Source organism: Rhea pennata, chromosome 12, assembly GCF_028389875.1.
Source record: "Rhea pennata isolate bPtePen1 chromosome 12, bPtePen1.pri, whole genome shotgun sequence".
Classification (NCBI taxonomy): Eukaryota; Metazoa; Chordata; class Aves; order Rheiformes; family Rheidae; genus Rhea; species Rhea pennata.
The window spans coordinates 4,370,037-4,389,618 of NC_084674.1; the positions used below are offsets into that span (position 1 = coordinate 4,370,037).

Consider the following 19,582-nt stretch of genomic DNA (forward strand, 5'->3'; position numbering starts at 1 on the left):
AGGTTCCTAAAAATCTTGTTTCTTAGAGATGATCCTTTCTCCCCTTATAGACTTACATCTATCACAAAATGTAATAAAGTAACTGTTTATTTTTTTAGGGAAAACTAATAAGCCTACTTGGCTTATTAGTTGTAAGAAAAAGGTCATAGTCACCAAAAAAAAAGATGATTGAGTCGTCTTATTGGGAGAGATTGCTATAAATTACATAGTTGTATCACTTCTCGCCTGTGGGACCATGACTGTTTTAAGAAATACACTGGGCAAAAACAACTGAAGCAAAATGCAAGCTGGTGCTTTTACAAGTGGCTGACTATGAAGCTGAAGGCTAACAGTTTTTAGAAAATCAGCTACCTATTGGTGTGTTGTCCTAAGGGAACCTCATATGAATCTTTCATGAAGATTTTACAGCAGATTCCTGAACATCAGTAATATTATCACAAAATATACATTCCTATCATTGTCTCAATCCCGGTGCTACTAACTCCATTAAAATTAATTTTCAGCTTCATAATCTACATGGCACTCTTTAATCTTGATGAAAATATTGCCTGTTTACCTGTTCCTTAACTAAGGAGGAAAGAATGATGTCTTCTAGGAAGATCTCTATTATACATACATGCCAATGCAATAGTTCAGTAAAATAATGAGGCTGTATAATGAGTCATTGCAGTCTTCCTTTTAAGAGCACAGATGTGGTGGTATTGTTGCCCTCCTGAATGAAATCAGATGTTCTAAACAGGTAAAATTTCTTGATCTAACAGCAATTGGAACTCAAGAGGAAAGAAGCTGTACATTCAGAATCATTTAGGTAGAACCTTACAGAACACCATTGAAAGGACGGTGTTGGGCTTAGAACAAATTCTGCTTACTTTTGAGAAGATATGTAAATCTATGTGACATTCTGTCTGTACTTTCCTCAACTGTTGCAATGTGAACGTCCTTACCTTTGCCAAGATAGTATTCAATGGAATACTCCTAGGTGGAGTTGTCCCAGTTTACCCATTTCAACTTTGAAGTGGTTAGTTGAATTACTCTTTCCTAAAGAATTTGTAATGCCTTTTTCAGCCATTTATTAAGGCTTTAGATGTGGAGGGTTAAAAAAAAAAAAATCCTTCTTTCTGCTGATTCCTTGGTTAGTAATATAGAGAAAAAAATAGTTTCCCTGAAGAGCCTTACTGCAGACAATGTCAACACTCTTTGCAAATGATTAAGAATCCATGTAGATCACACATCACAGCTTTGGAAGCACTGCTCTGTACGTTTCTGTTTTGAGTGTTGGTCTTGCTCCAACATCTGCCTTGGAGACTTGGGAAACCCTGCTGTGGAGACCGTCTGATACAAAGAGCCCTAAAATGAAAATTTATAGGGCAGACAATGTTTTTCTTTGATTGAATTGAATAGATATTGAATAGATAAAACAGACTATGCTTAACTTAGTTTCAAATGGAGAAATGGAGCAGGTGTGAAAGCTTGCCCATGTATAGATCCATCAATAATGTAAGGACTGTTGCTTGTTACATAAATATTTAGGAAATGCACTATTATTCCTGCACTATTATGCAAAGTGCAGGAAGTATGCTAACATGTAGCCTTGAGCTTTCCCTTGACACATGTAGAGCAAATACTGAAAATAGCAAAGTGAAATAGAACAATGGCTCTTTCTGAAACTCCAGTATAATAATGTTAGATTTCGATATTTAACCAAAATTGATATCAATAAGAAAATATATTTGCCTGACACAAAGATTAAGTTATCCTGTCTTTTAGGGTAAAGAGAGAGTATCATCTCCAAATCAGTGAAAAGCATTAGTCCTTGTGGTACAAGGGACCTGCAAAACAAAAGAAATAACAGAAAATTTCACTGTCAGCAAAAACTGGTTGAATTCTAGAGCATCTTAAATTAATGTCTCAATAAATACAGTGCAGCTGATTCTTCTGTGGAAAAGTCAATTCTGAGAATTTATGCATAATTATATACATATGTAGCATTAATCCTTGTTATCATAAAAGTATGTTACTGTATGTAATGTTGTTATCTTATCACTGCATTGCAGAACATGATCCAGGGAGAGAATTTATATGCTAGAAGATAATCAATCTTCTTTTAACAAAATTAATAGCAACTCCTATACAAATGCTGGTCTGATGGTCTTGTGCCTATGGCACTGGAAAAATTTCAGCTTTCAGCTGCACTGCAGACTTCGTTTGTGTCCATAGGCAAGTCATTAATTTCCTTGCCCTAAATTAATTGCTGGTGTAACACTACTGCAGTAGGAAGTTCAATAGGAACTTATCTGACCTTCTGTGCTTCCAGCACACATCTATAAAATAATGATCCTCTGTGCATCACCAGGATTTTTTTTATTATTATTTTCAAGTGTTTTGATATGAAAGTGTTAAGGCCTCTATTTAAGCAAGTAAAGGATAATATTTCAAAGATGCTTTTTGTTTTAGAACCTAACACTTTCTTTTTAGGAGCCAAAGTCTTGTTGAAAGAAAACTTTCTTCTAAATGTCCATCTACACAGCATGGTCTGCGTCTTAGGTACCTCATTAATTCTTTGGTACTAATAAGGGAACAAAAGAAACAGCATAGACCTTAGTATAATCTGCACAGATTATATAGAAACATGTGCTGCATGCCAGTCTGCAACATTACCAATGTTAACAGTACCAGAAATAACAGGTAAAAAGCATGACTAAAGATAGTTTCACTTAGTATAGTTTTACAGTAAAGACACATACAAAACATGAATTTTTGGCTTCTAGGGTTTAAACTGGAAACTTTCAGTTTTGCCTTTTGATATGTATAAAAAAATCATTGTAAAATATATTTTATATTATATATGCAGTGCTTTAAGTATCTGATAACTTTTTTCATTTTTTGTTGTTTTAACATTGTCTGACTATGCATTGTGGCATTTTTGGCTGAATGTTTATCTGAATCTTCATGACCTGCCTGTCATTATTTTAAGCAATGAGGGTAGTGATAATGTTTTCTGCAAGGCTGTGTTAACAAAGTACTCATGGCTGAGTTTGTACTTTTCATGTTAGAAACTCAGAAGAAAACTTGGAATATTTTTGAAAGTGTAGCTGTCAAACAGGAATATAGAGCATATTTAGATATTAAAAGCGAAAGAAACACTTCTGTTTTATTATGGAGACCCACATTCTAGTGCTTAAACTACCCACTACCCTTAAGCAGTCATTTTAAGATTAACCAGACAAAGACATAACGCAAATACAAATACTGTTAGTTTAGAAAGTTTAATTCCGTTAACTTTTCATTTTACAAGAAAAATTACCAATTTAGGAAAACGTACTAGTTTCACTGCTTAAGTCCAGAAAATGCCTTTGCCACTAGCTACATTAGAGCAACCAAGTCTCGTTCTACTTTTTATCTGTTTTATTCATATGCAGTGTCCAGAATTTGTCATCTTTGACAGAAATAGCATTTATTGTTCTTGATGAAGTTTATAGCAATTTGAATAAATCTGAAGAAAGTTCACACCAGTTTGCTATAAAACTTTTCTGGGCTGCTCTGTGAAATAGCACCGGAGGAGTAAACTACTGTAGCCTTTTATCTAGTGATGTTTATTTGCCAAGCGAATTTTTACCCAAAGAAATTTATAGCAGATACTTTAAAATGTAATTTACAGATTTTAATTGTACTTTAGTACATTCTGAAAGGTGTGGTGTATTAATACATCAGCATTTTTATTTAAGAAGTAGTTATTTTTGTGGACTTTAAAGCCTTATTTTGATCTTCATCATCTAAAGGCTATACTGTGATTAATTTTCTCAGAATCAGTCTCATTTATGCAAGTATTTATCCAGTTAATAACTGACTAACATTAAAAATCAATTCAAGTGGTATGTAGAACTAAGACTGACATATCATTAGAGGGTTTTTTGTTTGTTTTTTTTTTTTTAGGACATAAAAGATTTTTTCAGTATTAGTTTGATTTGACTACATCAATTATTTAATTCTAATATTGCTGCTTTTTTTATATTTACATCAGTTTCAAAGTTGTGTTGTTTAATCATCAGTGATTTTAGTACTGATTTCACTAGTTCAGCTTCAGTGATCTGTAATAAAAATGTGTAAGAGGGACAGTGAGTAATTCCTTTCATTAGGTGACTTGGACCAAAACCAGTGAGACTCTCTACTTGTATAAGCTAGTCTACATACAAGACTAATCAGTCCCTTACAGATTGACTCTTTGATTTTCATATGGAATGATAACTTCTTGTCGATATGTATTTCATATGCAGCAAAACCTCACTGGGTCCAGACTATAAAAGATATTGAAGCTGCTGTAGAGGACACCTTGTTCTGGGATTGCAAAGCAAGTGGGAAGCCCAAACCATCGTACAGATGGCTGAAGAATGGAGACCAACTGTCAGTAGAGGTAACATTCTTTTTTGAAAACCATAATGATGTGTGAAACTAAGTGTACTTCATCTAACACAAGGATTTGCAAAAGTCCATGTAATTTGTCCAGAGAAACCTTTGAAAAAAATTTTATGTGCTTTTTGACAAGAACATCCAAATGGAAACTTGAAAGGCTGCAGTATTACAAACACAAAGACAAATTATATTTTACAAAAACGTCTTAGCTAAAAGGATATTTAAAAGCAGTGGTAAAACTGTAAAATTAAGTATATAAGTGAAGAATTGAGAAAAAATTTAATGGAATTAATGAAAGGTGCATATAAGTGAACGATAGAGAACTTGAATTATTTTGTTATGCTGGTAGCTCAGGTTTTGTTAATGGTAGTAAGCAAACATTTTCAAGCTTCTTGAGGAAAAAGCAAAAGAATCCTAAAAGTCGTAAGTCAGCATTATTTGATGCAAAGAATGAAAAGTAAACAGAGGTGTAACATAGATATTTGCTTTAATACTGTATTTTAGATATTTGATTTAATGCTGTTGTTAAGATAATGGAAAGTAATACTTTGGTGACAGAGAAAAGAGGTTGTACTTAGAAGGTGAGATTTTGCAGATCGGTAGCTCAGAAAAATATCTGATACCCATATCAATTTTAGTTCTTATTGCTGCATTGAGGAAGCTGCCTAATTCAAATTGTCAGGTATATAAACCTAGGGACACTAGCCAAAACAGAAGACATTTTACCTTTGGTCCACACTGATAAGACAATGTGAACATTATGCTCAGTGTTGGCTCCCACAATAGATGGCTGTGAAGAATGATCTGAGTACTGAAAAACAATTCTTACCATTCAGAGTATTCTGTGCTCACTAAAAGGAAAAATAGCATTTTGTGGACAGGTTAAGTGAGGGAGTAAAATATATTATCTCAATGATTCAATGATGTTTTTACTGTATTATATAAAGTTTCTGAGATAATATGCTTTTTTACTTCAGTAAACACAAAAAATACTTTCTCTCATTTGATCTCCTTGAATGCCATTTTCCACTCTGAAGCTTAATGTCCAGCTTTTTACCACGATGGAAGGGCATAAGCATATTTTATACTGTAAACACATAGGGGCTATAAACTGTAGAATTAACTTTTTGAAAGCTAAGGCTGCAGAGATGCAGAAGAGGAGTCCTCTGTGGCTGTGTATCACGATTGATTGTCCTCAGCTGCTCTACTGCAATATCCTCTCTTTGTGCTGGGCCTCCTTCACAAAAATCTGCTCAGAAATCTGCTTAGCTCCCCTTCTCCACAAGTGAATCTTTCATAAGGAAGAATAATAAGGGCTCACAATGGTGAAAATAGGATCAAGGCATAGAGTTTCAGGCATGCTCATCTTTGGGACTGTTTTGTCCTTTGTCTAATTGACTGTGCACCTTGCAATTAACTGGGAAGGGATCTGTCAAGGAAGGAGCTGAGCTGTCCTGTCTACCCAGTAGAGGGCCAGAGTCACCCTTCAGGGCCAACTGTAAGTAGAAAAAAGTAGAAGAAAACACAAAGAGGGAGTACCATTGCGCTAAGCCTGGTGAACCGCATCCATGTCATTTGTTAGTCACTTCTGCTCCAAAAGATATATTTCAGACAATAATTTGTTCTTTCGTTCATTATCATTTCATTGGCTTTCCCTAAAGGAGAGGCTCTTTTGTTTTTGTCACTGATTCCCGTTGTCCTTTGTCACCAGTTCCTGCCGGTTCATACTTGAAATTAGTCACTTTTTATCCTAATTCATACAGCTTTCCAAGAGAAAGCAAGGTGAAAAGAACCCTGTACTTCAATAGTTCTGTGAGCAATCAGACACTTAAATATATGTCTTCCATTTAATGTCTGTCGGGCTTTATTCTGCACAGTATTACAGAGAGCTCATTAACAAATGTATGTGTAAAATCTCTAAACAGTATGAAATGCTAGTGCCAGCTGTATATTTTGGATACCCTAGTATATCGTGAAGAGCCTAGTATGCTTTTTTCCACATTTTGGTGGAAATGAAAAGGTATTTTAGATTATAAATGTCTATAAAATTGGCCAAGTTTGAAGAAATTTATTTGAAGAAATTGATGCAACTATCTTGTCAAGTCGCATAATTTTACCAGTGCTGCCCTATCATATGACCATATCACTCACTTTAGATCTCTTGTTATAATTATGTTGTCATATTTACCCCGTTTAACATATTTATGCTGTCATATTTATCTTTCTTACTTATTTCAAATTCTCCACAGGAAATATATCATCAATAAAGATATTTTTCTTAATATTCAGGGAAGGATCCAAATTGAAAATGGTGCACTTACAATATCAAATCTAAATCTGACAGATTCTGGCATATACCAGTGCATAGCTGAAAATAAACATGGTGTCATCTATTCAAGTGCAGAGCTCAGGGTTGTAGGTAAGATCACCTTTCCTTTCTACTGAAACACAGATCTCGCTTTCCCCTCCATCACGCACCCTCCATCTCCCTAGTATAACACCTTGCAATTTGTAACTCACTGGGATACTGTCACTAAAATAAACATTTTTGTTAGCCTAATATTATTTTATCTGCAAGGCCAGAGAGTTTGCTCACCTAATTCCAGAGGATTTGCAGTCCAATCATTCATTGCTTTAAAACAGAACACAGATAACTTATTTATTAGAGAAAGAGCAGAGACAAGGGCTTGGACAAAAGCCTGAAGATTAAAACTAATCTTATGATCTGGAAGCAACACTGGCTCAACACATCAGTTAGTTGCACTGATCTCCTGCATCATGATTCCAGCATTCCCAAGAGAGCAATGTCATTTAAAAGCAACAGAGTGCTCTTGTGTGCAGCCTTTCTTGTTTGAGGGGACAAGGGATTATCAGTCAGTCATTCAAATGGTGGGTACTTGAGTCTAAAATAAACGACAACCATTTATTTGATCTGAACATGCATACTACCAATGCATTCAAGTGCCTGTGCACTTCCTACCTCCAGTATAGAAAGACAATATTTCAAAATTAAGCCAGTAGGAACAGTGTGTTGTGGGGGCATAAATTATTTCCTTTATATTGTTAAGGTTACAAGTCAATCAGCAGACTACTCCCGCAGCCTTGGTCACCTTAAATATTCAGTTTCCTTTCGAAGTTCAGTATAGCATAGATAGAAGTCTTTCAAGTGCCATTACTTAATTGTTAGATAATACAAATTATACCCATAAAAAGCAAGCTACTTTGTAGTTTTGTGTGATCTAACGTATCTGATCTGACATAGTATTCTGGTCCAAAATTAGAAGCAAAGCAGTTCCATGAGTTTTTAGTCTTGACCTCTCTCACTAGACTTAGGCAAGTCATGTAAGCTTAAATTCAATAAAGCTTAATGTTAGGCATGTGCTTAAAGCTCACTGGATTCAGTGAGCTTGGGTTCAAATTAGATCATCTTTTCTTACCTTATGTACATGCTTCATTTGGTAACATACTTTGTTAATTTGGGAGCTTTACATTTGTATCTGTGTTCTTCTAATATAAGGTGGAAAAATGCATAATTGTTCAATAGAAGAGTTGGTTAACTGATTCCTACATGATTTTAATTATGTTTGGAAGCTGAGAAGTGTTATATAAGTGCTAAATAGTAGTATCATTAATAAAAGTCAAGGTGCTTTATTTCAATGTTAATATCCCCTCTGTTTTAGCATCTGCTCCAGATTTTTCCAAGAATCCAATGAAGAAAATGATTCAGGTTCAAATAGGCAGCACAGTTAATTTTGAATGCAAACCAAAAGCTTTCCCTAAGGCCAAATGTTTGTGGAAGAAGGGAGGTGAGCAGCTACAAGAAAGTGAAAGGTATCAAGTCTATGTTTCTTTCTTTGTTTTAATGTTACAAAATGTTTATTTACACTTTCTTTTTTGAGAAAAGCTTATATAACAGTTCCACCTGTAGATCCAAACAGATCTAAAGTTATATAAATAGTTAAAAAGTTTAATAGTTGTAAAGTTTTTTGGTTGTTTGTTTTTTTAATTGTCATTGTATCTGAGCACAGACATGTAGCTTTCTTTAAGGTCAAGGACTACCTTTAATTTTCAATGTAATGGAGAGTTTGGCTTGATCTAGAGAGAACCAGGTACCAATAGGAAACCTGGAATAGCACACCTATAAAATGGGGTAAAATGCCTTCAACAAAATTCTCCCTAAAGTCTGTCGAGGAGGCAGATGAGACATATCACAATCATTGTTGTAATGTGACTGAGAGACAAAAAGAAAAAAAAATTATCAATGGGCAAAAGTTAACAATTCAGAGATCTGGAGTAGCATTCTTACCATTCTAATACTTTGATTTTTACTGTTCTTCTACTGTTTATGTAGGAAAGGTTATTATAAAAATAACGGTAATGTGTAGGTGACAAAAAAAAATCAAGATTTATAGGCATCACTGTGGACAGTTGGGTGTAAGCATCTGCTCATTATGCATTAACTGCCAAGTAACAGAGTGGTAATATGTATGGGACAGAATAGAGTATAACTTTTTAAAGTTATTACACCATTACAAGAATCCTTGGATATTGTGTTCAGTCTTGGTCATTTTCTCTTAGGAATAAGTAGTAGATGAGAGATTGCTGATGAAAGTATTTACAAGCATGACTAATTGATCTCTAATCAGCTCAGAGATTGAAAAGATTAAGACTGCATGACTTCAAAAAGAATTAAAGGTAATAAAGGTGTGTGTAGAAATGGATTATGGGAAAAATAGGATATGCATTCATTATTAATACGAATATTTAATGTCATGTGTACATTGTTTAGCTAAAAAAGGAAAAGTAAAATATGCATTCAGGTTCTCTATAAGCAACTTACCGGCTTTATCAATGATAAAATAGGTTGCTGTTTCTCTAGTATTTACATAATAGCGAATATGTTTTTCTTTAGCAAAGCGCTTTGCATTTCTCAGTGGAAAGTTTGTGATTAACCATTCTCAGCCATTGACTTCCAACAATGTAAACAATTCTTCTAGCAATACACATTAAAGCATTACTGAATTAGTCATGAACTGAAATTGCACCAGTCACTGCATCATTTTGTCAAACTATGCAGAAATGTACCTCTGCACTCTGGAGCAGCCATTTCCTTTGTATCTCCCCAGCCCTAAGGCAATACTGCCTTTTCAAGCTTTCTGTCTTACGTTTCAACATTTGCATAAACTGGGGGTTTTGGGTTGCAAACTGGGGCAGGAAAAAACATTTGAATGAGTGGTCCGATTAAGACAGTTACGTATCCGAGTTAGCGTTGAACAAGGAAACTTGATTCTTATGATATTCTACCTGCAGCACTTTCGCACTCAGCAGAGGATGTAAGCAGGCTTACGAGCAGGATAACTAGTTGGGAGATTTGCTTGAACTGAGGTCAGTCTTTCCGCAGCTGGTTGCTAGTTGGCTAATTCAGTTGCTGTAGTCACAGCAGCAGCTACAGAAAGCAGAAAGACATAGGGTTTGACTGGGAGCAGTGAAGAGAAGATGATTACACATGATCCTCTCATAACGCTCTGGTATCAAACTACATTTAACAGGATACTTGAGTGAGCATAATACAGCTGAGGTGTCTGAAAATCCAGAGAGGCACCCGAGGAAACTGAATTGGGCATTTTGCTTTTGGAGGAAGATTGCTAAGGCGGTGTTCTGACTTCATGAATGCATGTGTGCTTTTCTACATCTTTTGTGTTATGTTTTACAAAGCTTCACCTATTGTTGTGAAGCTGTTCTAATCCAGGTGAAATTCTTTTAGCCCTATTCCTATAAAACACCATATAGTATTTTCGTTCTGAAAATTTTAAGTGCAGAAGATTTTACCAGTTGCCATTACTTGTAAGGCCAGACCTGTCTCCTAGTACCCCAAAGATATGGAGACTTGGTATCTTCTTAGTCTGTTTACCTCTGGCTTCTTCACAGGGAACACAATAGTTTTCATATGCTCAAATGTTAAATGTTGACAAGCGTAGTAATTTGGCAGAAGATAAGACATCCATCATTACAGAGCTTTACACAATACTACAGATTTGTTTAGCTGGCTGCCTGCAAGGCCTTTGTTGGTCTTTCTTCCTTTGTGATACCTCCTGTTGCATTATAATGTCATAATATCGTATTTAGAAATGAGTTTGTCACACAGGGCCATAGTGACCCTTGTTGTTATTTGATGATTGTTCTTATTTTAGGGATGATTGTTCTTTCTTTAATGGTCACTTTTGTAAAGCATATGTGCAAATAGGTAGCACCTGATTTTCTCAGTTAGGAAAATTTCTAGCTTTTGTCGCTGTGCCATTTCTATAGAAAGGCAAAGAGTGGTATCCTCCTTGTCCTTGCTTGTCGTCTTTGCTGCAGCTGCTGATAATCACCATTCAGATAATCTGTGCAGGTTTGATTCATGGTATTCACGGGCAGCTGCCCAAGATGCCAGGTATGCCTGAATATGCAGGGCTCCATGCATGCCCAGGAATGTTTCAGCTGTGAATGGGATCTTGCCTTGTAAGTGTTCTGTCTGAACAGACCTCAAAGCTGGTCTTAATGGTTATCTGAATTGCCCTTCAAAAGCAATACCTAGTAATTTCATTTGGGGTGATGGTACCAAGCAAAAGAAACTAATGTTCAATTTCTGAAAATGCATTAAGCATATATAACACTGCCTGCTTAGATTTATGCCTTTGCTTGAAAGGGCAAATTATGGCTTTCAGTTATGCAAAGTAAGCACAGGTGTTTCCCAAATATAGCCCAGAGTATCTTCTACTGTTTTTTCAGCAGCACACTATAAATGGCTTACAGAAGAAATGTAATAACAAGCCAATAATCCTGGATTAATTTAAATGAGGTGCACTTGCCTTCAGAGTAAAGGAGAAATGTGATTCTTTGCAGAGAGCACTTTAGTTCCTTACTATCTGCTATGAATAATTGTAATTCATGAATTTATTGCAGTTTTACAATTCTTGCAATTGAGGAAGGGGTTTCCAACTGGCAGTACATTTTTTCAACCAATAGTTGTATTTCTAATGGAGAGTTGTGTCAGGAGAAGTTGCTTTAATGGAAGAAAAGGGGAGGAACGAGCTCAAAATAAGGGTAAAGCTGGCTAGAGAGGTTCAGCACACTCTTTAACTGGGAGAGGAGAATGAGTTACTTTTAATTACATTTAGATTAAGTTATACTTAATTACATTTGGAACTCAGACCTATGGCAGGGTTCAGGCTTGCTCCCAGAGTACTCCTTAGCAGAGGAAAGAGAGGATGAGTACAGAGTTTCTCCTCCTTTTGCAATTTGCATTTGAAGGTAAAGAGCAAGCAGGAAAGTCAAGCAGTCTTCAAAGGCTGCAGCAAATTATCTCCTTTCCATGAGTCTTTTTCTACAAGGGGAAAGCTCTGCTGCTCATATTCCACTATATCACACCTGGATAAATATACATAGAGTTTACCAAACCCATTTGCCCTTCAGTAGTTAGAATCATATTCTTGCTGATTTTGGTAGGTTTACTTGTGGCATAATGGAGTATATCTGGTAGAGAATTTGGGCAGTGTTTTGTTTTTCAGGTGAACAAACACGTTAGAGCGTCTTTTCTTCTAAGGCTATATCAGCGCAGGCAGCTCCAGATGGTCACAAGCACCTCTCACCAATGTTTTAGTATAGATGCCTGTTTAGACGATGCTAGTTTGGGTCTGTACCTGAGCTGGCAAGGCCTGCAGGAAGGCTTAGGGTTCATGGCTTGGCGTGAGGGTGGAACTAGATCCTAGATGTGCAGTGAAAGTAAGATGCAGCAACGTGGATAGCAACAGCACATCTTAAGAAAACTTCTATTTGGATAATAAATGGTTGACTCTTCTGTTGAATAATCTGACAAATACAAAGTACAAATACTCTATTACTTCAAAGTATTCTTAGTACTCTGTGGCAAGAGAATTTCTGTTTCGTTTGGGGGCAGTGACCTCAATACTTCTGTGAAGCCTGAAAGTTTTTCATTTTGATATCACTATTGCTTGTATTTTTAAGTTATTTGTAAATACTGCTGCATTTTCCATGTGTAGATTTGGATAATGACTCAGTAAGTTTTACTTAAATGAGCTGAATATAATATATCTTGAGGGGGCAGAAGATATATTTCAAAATGGATTCATGAGTTCTAGACTGAGGAATCACTTAATATTGGAAAAATACAGTTTTGCATCATGTTAATTTTGCACAGTATATGTTTTTTTAGAATATTTTGAGTACAGAGAGCTAGACAGTGAAGAGCAGTGGAATGTGGAAAGAATTGAAGGCATAGGTGTCACTGCAGAGCACTGCATAACAAAGGAGAGAAAGGGAGAATCAAATGAGTTGGGTACTGAAATAAGAAATGGCTCCCTCCAGAATGCCGATTCTTTCCTTTGCAAGGAATAATTTTGGATAATGTAATCAGTGTGATAATCCTAGCAAGAATTCTGTTGGTTTTAATGATGTGAAATCGGATATGGGGAGAGTAGGAATGTGATGACCTGGCACAGGTTATCCCGTTACGGTTATTGTGTATACCACCACACTAGAAGCAGTTTGTAGTTACTTAGGCCATTCTTTCCCAACCAACTCATATTATAAGACATTTAAAAGATTTCTACAGAGTATATTTTATCAGCAGTCATTAAACCACAGTGTGGCTGGGTTTATCCCAAATGAATCTGAAGCAGCTTCTATTGAGAGCAGAGCGGAGCCCACAGGGTCTCCAAGCTGAGGAAGCAGAGAGGGGAAACCATAGCTGTCTCGAGGGGCAGAGCTCCGTGAACCAGCTCTGTTGCAAAGTTGGCCTAAGACTCCTCCAACCGCAGATAGATACGCTTTTATTTTTATTTCTTTTATCCTCTAAAAAAACCAGATTAGCCAGATCTAAAAAGATTAAATTAACTTGGTGCTAGTTTAGTTCACATTTCTATTAAAACTGAAGATATACCGAAAATATTACAATGTAGGCACTCCCTTTAAAGAATTTTAAAGAAATATTTGATGTATCTGTTTTACTTCTAATTGATAAGTAGTACAAGAAATTCACAAGAAATAAGAGTTAGGTTGGTTGTAGCTTGTCCTGAGCTCCTGGCTCAAATATCTGACTGGAAAAACATTAATATGAGGGATTTTGAGGATATGCTGAGGAGTGTTTCCGTTGTTAACAGATCTACCTTTCTTCCTAGAATTTTCTAGATTTATCAAGACCAGAAAAAGATAAAAAGAGTACAAAAAGATATTGCAAAATTTAACCTCACTAAAACAGGCATTTCAGTGCAAGTCTCTTAAAAAATAAATAAATAAATAAAAGGACAGTTTTGAGCATCTTTAACTATAATGAAGTGGTATCAAATTAAGGGGGGGGGGGAGCAGAAGAAGTAATTCCTAATAAAATGTTACATGTTTTTAATGAGGATCAGTTACTGTATTTATCATCACTAGAGTTTTAATTAAAAATTTTTAGTTCATTTTGCCTTATGGTTTCAAACTCAGTGATTTACCAATGCTTCAACAGGAGCTTATTTTTTGCTGGCTTTCTTATTAAGCAATCTGGTTTAATTTAGTTTGAATTTGATTGATATATAAAAAGCAGTTTTGACCCACTTTTCCACTGAAGTATTACGAACTGGAAAGTAGTATGTTTATTTTTATTATCATATCAATAAGACTGTAAAATGGTTGGCTCTTCTGCTGAATAACCTGACAAATACAACAGGCACTGGTTATTTATTATGGTTGTTGTTTTAGTAATAAAGCATTGTCATGGGAAGATAAACAAATTTGCATTTATTTAGACTTTCACTGATGACACAAAATGTCAGGTGGCAGCTCTGAACCAATGTAAGGGCTGCGGTCTTGAATCCCAAGGCATATTCTGGGTTTCAGGTGTGTCTGTGGTTGTTGTGCACCAGTATTTGAACCTTAACAGGATTTTGGTGAGTAAGGTAGAAATATGGTAAAAATTTGGTGAGTAGAGTAAAAATATGTTCTGCCATTTGCCAGTGCCCCAAAAGTCTGCAGGCAGCTGAAAATGGAATTCAGTTTGAAATTGCTAGACTTCAGCAAACCATATTGAAAAAAATATTGTGGATACAGGAAACATTGAAAGGTGTCTCATTTTTCTGCACAAGAAATCGAGAGCACTTCTTGGCAGCAGGCAGCCAGAATATATTTGTCTTATCACGCTGTGTGAATGTCTCATAATTTTAAGTATATTCAAAGCTTCAGCTTGTCTAATGCTTCAACAGGAAGGGGTAGAGCTATTTCTACGTTTAGTGTGTTCATAAACTGAGCTGCATTTGCTGCCTTTGTAATGGAAAAAAGTAGAGAGTTGCTCTTTTTAATTTACCAGTAAAGATTTTATTTTGACAATACAATTTTTCTAGAATTGATCTGTTGTTTTTCTAATTCTGAAAAAAACTCTTGATTCTTAACTATAACTTGGTTTTAATAAGCATCCTGCTTCATTATTTCAGATGACCTAGAGTTACAAATAGCTCAGAGCACTCTAAATGTCATTTGTTTTAATTAAACCATAGACATTTTCTGTTTTATACTCTGATCTATTTTTTACTTTGTTTGATCTAAAGCTTTGTCAACACTTTATTTGTTTTTGCATTTTTTCTCCTGTGAAACTACTTCAAAGTAGATGCTGCAATACAAGCCCTTGCAGAATGCATAGAAAGCTGGACAGTCCAACGACTCAATCCCTTGCTTGCAACCATAATTGATCATGTTTTAACACCTTTTATTGATGTGATTATGATTTTCTACAAAATGTATAAGCTTAAAACATGCTTAAAATACCTGTAAATCATACGGAAAGCTTCAATTTGTTAGGCATGTTCCATCTAATATAAAGCACAGCCATTTGTCTAAAGCAAGGTAAGCCTTGGGGGATCAGCCAGTCTAACACTGGTGAAGCATATCCTCCTTACGAGTTTGCAGCAAATGTTGCAATGCTGGTTAATGTATCCCAGTACACTTTTGAAGATTAAAAGATAAATACTTAAGAGATGTAAACTGTCCATCTATCTATTGTAACTCTTTTACTTCAAATAAGATGCTTTTCTCTGTCATTCTAACAAGCTTGCTTATTATTTCTTGTAATATGCATCAGTTAAGTTCATTATTTAATTTTCATTATTTAATCAACTTTCCTGAAGGAAATGTAACTTGGCTACAGTATTGTTATATAATGCAATTATACACCTTTTTAAGAACATACAAAGTACAATTCAGAATAACTAAAAATATTTTGAAAAAATGTTGTGTTTAAATCCAGAGTATATTTCATTGTAAAGAGCTGTGTAAGATCAATGCAACTGTGGAAGAAATCCAGGCTCATACTTTCAGACAGTTAGAATACAGCCTCTCTTTGGCCTTGAGGATTAAGTAAACTTTCTATTAAGGAAAAGGAACAGCACAACAGGGCCATACAAGGGTCCCACAAGCATAGTCTGTGGTTAGTAGGATGGTTTTATAGAATCAGAGAAGTTAGGGGGGGAAGGATAAGATCATTGAGCCCATCAAACTCTAATGTTGCATTCTGCTGCTCTAATTCACCAACATAATTATTCCCTGAAAATGGAGTCAAACATGTTGCTTTCATAACGCTGTATTATTTATAAATCAATATAAATAATTAATGACCATGCAGCTTACTGAAATAGATGCCTTTTAAGTTTTTTGCAATATATTCAAAAGGTATGTTTTACCTATGCCTGCCTTCAGTCCAGGTCTTGCCCTATAGCCACTGCTGCAGTTTCAGGCTTGCATTATCCTTTATCAACTACCATACAGAGTTTCTGCAAAGAACTGCTCACACTGAGATATTAGCTGCAGTACATGAATGATGGAAAAACAAGGAACCCATTTTTTTCAAGGTATATATGCTGCCTATCACGTTTGAGAATAGTTTTGAGGAGAAATCTCAATTCCCACCTGACATAGCAGACTTCTAAATCTACTTTTTGTAGCAAGTATTTAACCACGGAGAGCTGAATCTTTAGTGGAGACAAATTATGGAGCTCTGTTGATATTAATTTGCCTGAAGTATATTAAAAATAAAAACAGCAGGGATGTATATTTAATTAATTTTGTACTGAATAAAGAATCACTTTAATAATGAAATATATGCACATAAGAATGCAAAATCTACATGAGTCCTCTGGGAAAGGAAAGATAGCAATGTTAAGTTCTGTGACATTTGCCTTCTTCCTAGGTGATACTTATTCTGACAGTTCTGTAAGACTCTCCAACTTACATGGTTAGAGGATCCCCAGGAATATTAATGTTGTTTACTGTTGTGTTAATTCTGTTGAGTTAGATATAGGTGTTTGGGCGTTTCCAAAGTGACTTCTTGTTAAGGTGCTTGGGAAAATGACAAAACTGCCTCTCCGTGATTCATTTAGTGCCTTTTGAAAGGGACTGATGTGATCTGAGATAAGCTCTCTTGACCTATGAGTATCAGGAAGAAGTTATTTAGCTTTTTGTTAATTATTCTGAACATTCTTTTGTACAGTTAGTTATATAACTGCTGCAGGTTATCTTAGAGAAGACTTGGTAGATGGTCCTGTATCTAAGAATACAGCAGATGGAAGAACTAGGGACAGGGAAAGAGGGAAACAAGTTAGTCTTTACCTTTAGATCCCTTCAAAAATACTGTCTAGGATGTCATTTCTATTGGGATGCTGATGCTCTCTGCATCACTAATGTCAGTCTTTTGTCTACCTCTCTCTTTTCTGTTTTCTTCCACATTATATGCCATTGGTTTTAATTGTCACTAGTTGGGCTTGTTTGGGATAGAGGGAATCTTTTCCTTCAGGTTCTTCCATAAGGCATACCATACCCTGTCTAGAGGTCACTCGTAGTGTAGCTGATAAACTGAAGCATTTATTGTTTTCATTTCAGTGCAATGAAATGAAACACACTAATATAAGTTGCATGGGGAAGGACTCTCAGACTCTTCCATGCTTCTGACCTTGCAGATAGGATGTCTTTCCTCATACCTCTGAAGGACCACAATCTCCAGCCACCACATAACATGATAGGTGCTACAGTTGAGGAGAACAGTGTCATAGAGGGACCCAGCAGTGTTGCTGGCATCTTTTACCACATCAGTGCCAGTTCCACTTCCCTGGAATTTTTGCTGGACTTTACAAGCCATATATCTACGCACACAGAAACACATACATACACATACATACATATCTTAAATGTTGGTTCTGCTGGTGTCCAGAATAATGAATAATATGAGCATGGGTTGAACTTTGTTGCATTTCAGTGTATGGCAGCAAAATTTTAAAACATCAGGTTGCTTACAGGTGCAGTTTGTTTTATGTAGTGTAACAGAGTGAGTATTCAAACATGTTTTACAGAAACTGATGATGCAATTTTAAAAAGCTCTTTGTAATTTTTTAGAATCATGTTATTAAATGATGGAAGATTAAGAATAGCCAATGTGACTAAAGTTGATGCTGGAAGCTACACTTGCCTGGCAGCAAACCAGTTTGGAACAGCTAGTGGCACAACAAACTTAATAGTTACAGGTGAGCTGGAAAGGAGAATTGCTTGTAAGATTACTTAAATTGAACTGCAAACTCTGCATCAGAAGTCTGCAATGATGTGAATTCTGAGTTTGCTCTCTGAAATGCTGAATGTTGGAAAGTAAAGGGTCTGAAAAGCTATATATTTAAGAGTATATAAAAATAAAAGGATATGAGTTACAGATATCTGATCAGTTCTTGCCTCTTCCTCTAATTCATCCATCAGTAGCTGCTATCTAAGATACTGGATTAAAAGGACAAGTGGTCTGCAGTGTTAAGCCAAAGACTGCCTTTTCTTATGATGTTCTTTTTTAAAGATTGGAATGTCTGTTAAATGATTCATGCCCCTTTTTATGTAAAAAGATTTACAAAAAAAATTCTTAAAAAGAATTTATAGAAGAATTTATTTATGCAATATTTATATTACTTGGTTTTTTAATTTATTAATCTGATTTCTGCAGTAACAAGCAGTAACAATTCTTATGAATTCTTAATGATTAGAATTCTAATGTTCTGATTGAACATTAGAATTCTAATGTTAAGAATTCTTAACAATTCTTAATGATACTGTTTATTTTCTCTATAATATATGGACCCAGATATCCAGTGTGTCCTATCCTGTGTGGATTTCCTCCAGATCTTGTTAGCTTCATCTCTTACTGCCAACTTTCAGTGTTCCAGTGCCTGTAACTACAGCTTCCTGCTCCAAAACATGAGCATTATTGCTGAGAATGACGCACACTTCTGAATGGTAATTTTGTCATTGTGGGTTGCAGTCCATTTAGCTTTGTAAAGTATATTGACTTGTACACAGCAAGTTAAAATCTACTTTCTCTGTTTCAAGAAACTCCCACTAGTAAATGTGTAAGGATATAGTGCTCCAACAAGAGAGCTCAGTCAGTAGCATTTATAGTCCAGCTATCTAATTTGAAGAAACTCTTGTTAATCAGATCTGAAGACTGTGGTAGAATATTAGTAGAAAGGAGAGAAATCCAATAACTGATACTTTTATTCTCAACAGAGCCAACAAGAATTACTTTGGCACCTTCAAACATAGATGTCACTGTTGGAGAAAGTGTCATCTTGCCTTGCCAAGTTCAGCACGATCCAATACTAGACATTAACTTCACCTGGTATTTTAATGGAACACTCACTGATTTCAAAAAAGATGCTTCTCATTTTGAAAAGGTCGGGGGGGTAAGTTGAAATTACCTTCTCTTGTCTTGCACGTATATGCTGCACATACAGGCTTACCTTTTTTTTTTTTCTTTTTACACTACAGGGTAAAAATAGGGTATTAGTTTTCTTTTGGGGCTGTTGAATTTTCTTTTGTGTTGGAGATAAATAATTAATTGAGCTAGCTGCTGCACTGTACAGCCACCTAGATTTTAGACCAGATTTTAAGTGACAACCTCTGTTTCTGCATCTGGCCCTAAGTGATCTTCCCAAGAGCACATAAAATGAATCAATGACAGATCAAGGAACATGATTCAGATTTTATAGGCTACAGTCTAATAGAAAAAAAAAATAGTTTGTCTTATTTTTCCTGGATTGTATCCCTAATGAATCCCTCAGCATTCTGTTTGAGTCTCCCTAGGTGAACAGGAGAGGCTGTTACATCACATTATATA

At 35.6% G+C, this 19,582-nt stretch overlaps 1 protein-coding gene across 1 annotated transcript in view; it reads left to right on the forward strand.

Annotated features, from left to right (window-relative positions):
* LOC134145879 (contactin-3-like) overlaps positions 1-19,582 on the forward strand; it is a 58,128-nt gene that overhangs the window by 23,217 nt on the left and 15,329 nt on the right. The window contains exons 6-10 of the mRNA XM_062585873.1: positions 4,275-4,411; positions 6,700-6,829; positions 8,091-8,241; positions 17,827-17,954; positions 18,973-19,148. Coding sequence (XP_062441857.1) covers positions 4,275-4,411; positions 6,700-6,829; positions 8,091-8,241; positions 17,827-17,954; positions 18,973-19,148 — 722 coding nt within the window. The remainder of the gene's footprint in view (positions 1-4,274; positions 4,412-6,699; positions 6,830-8,090; positions 8,242-17,826; positions 17,955-18,972; positions 19,149-19,582) is intronic.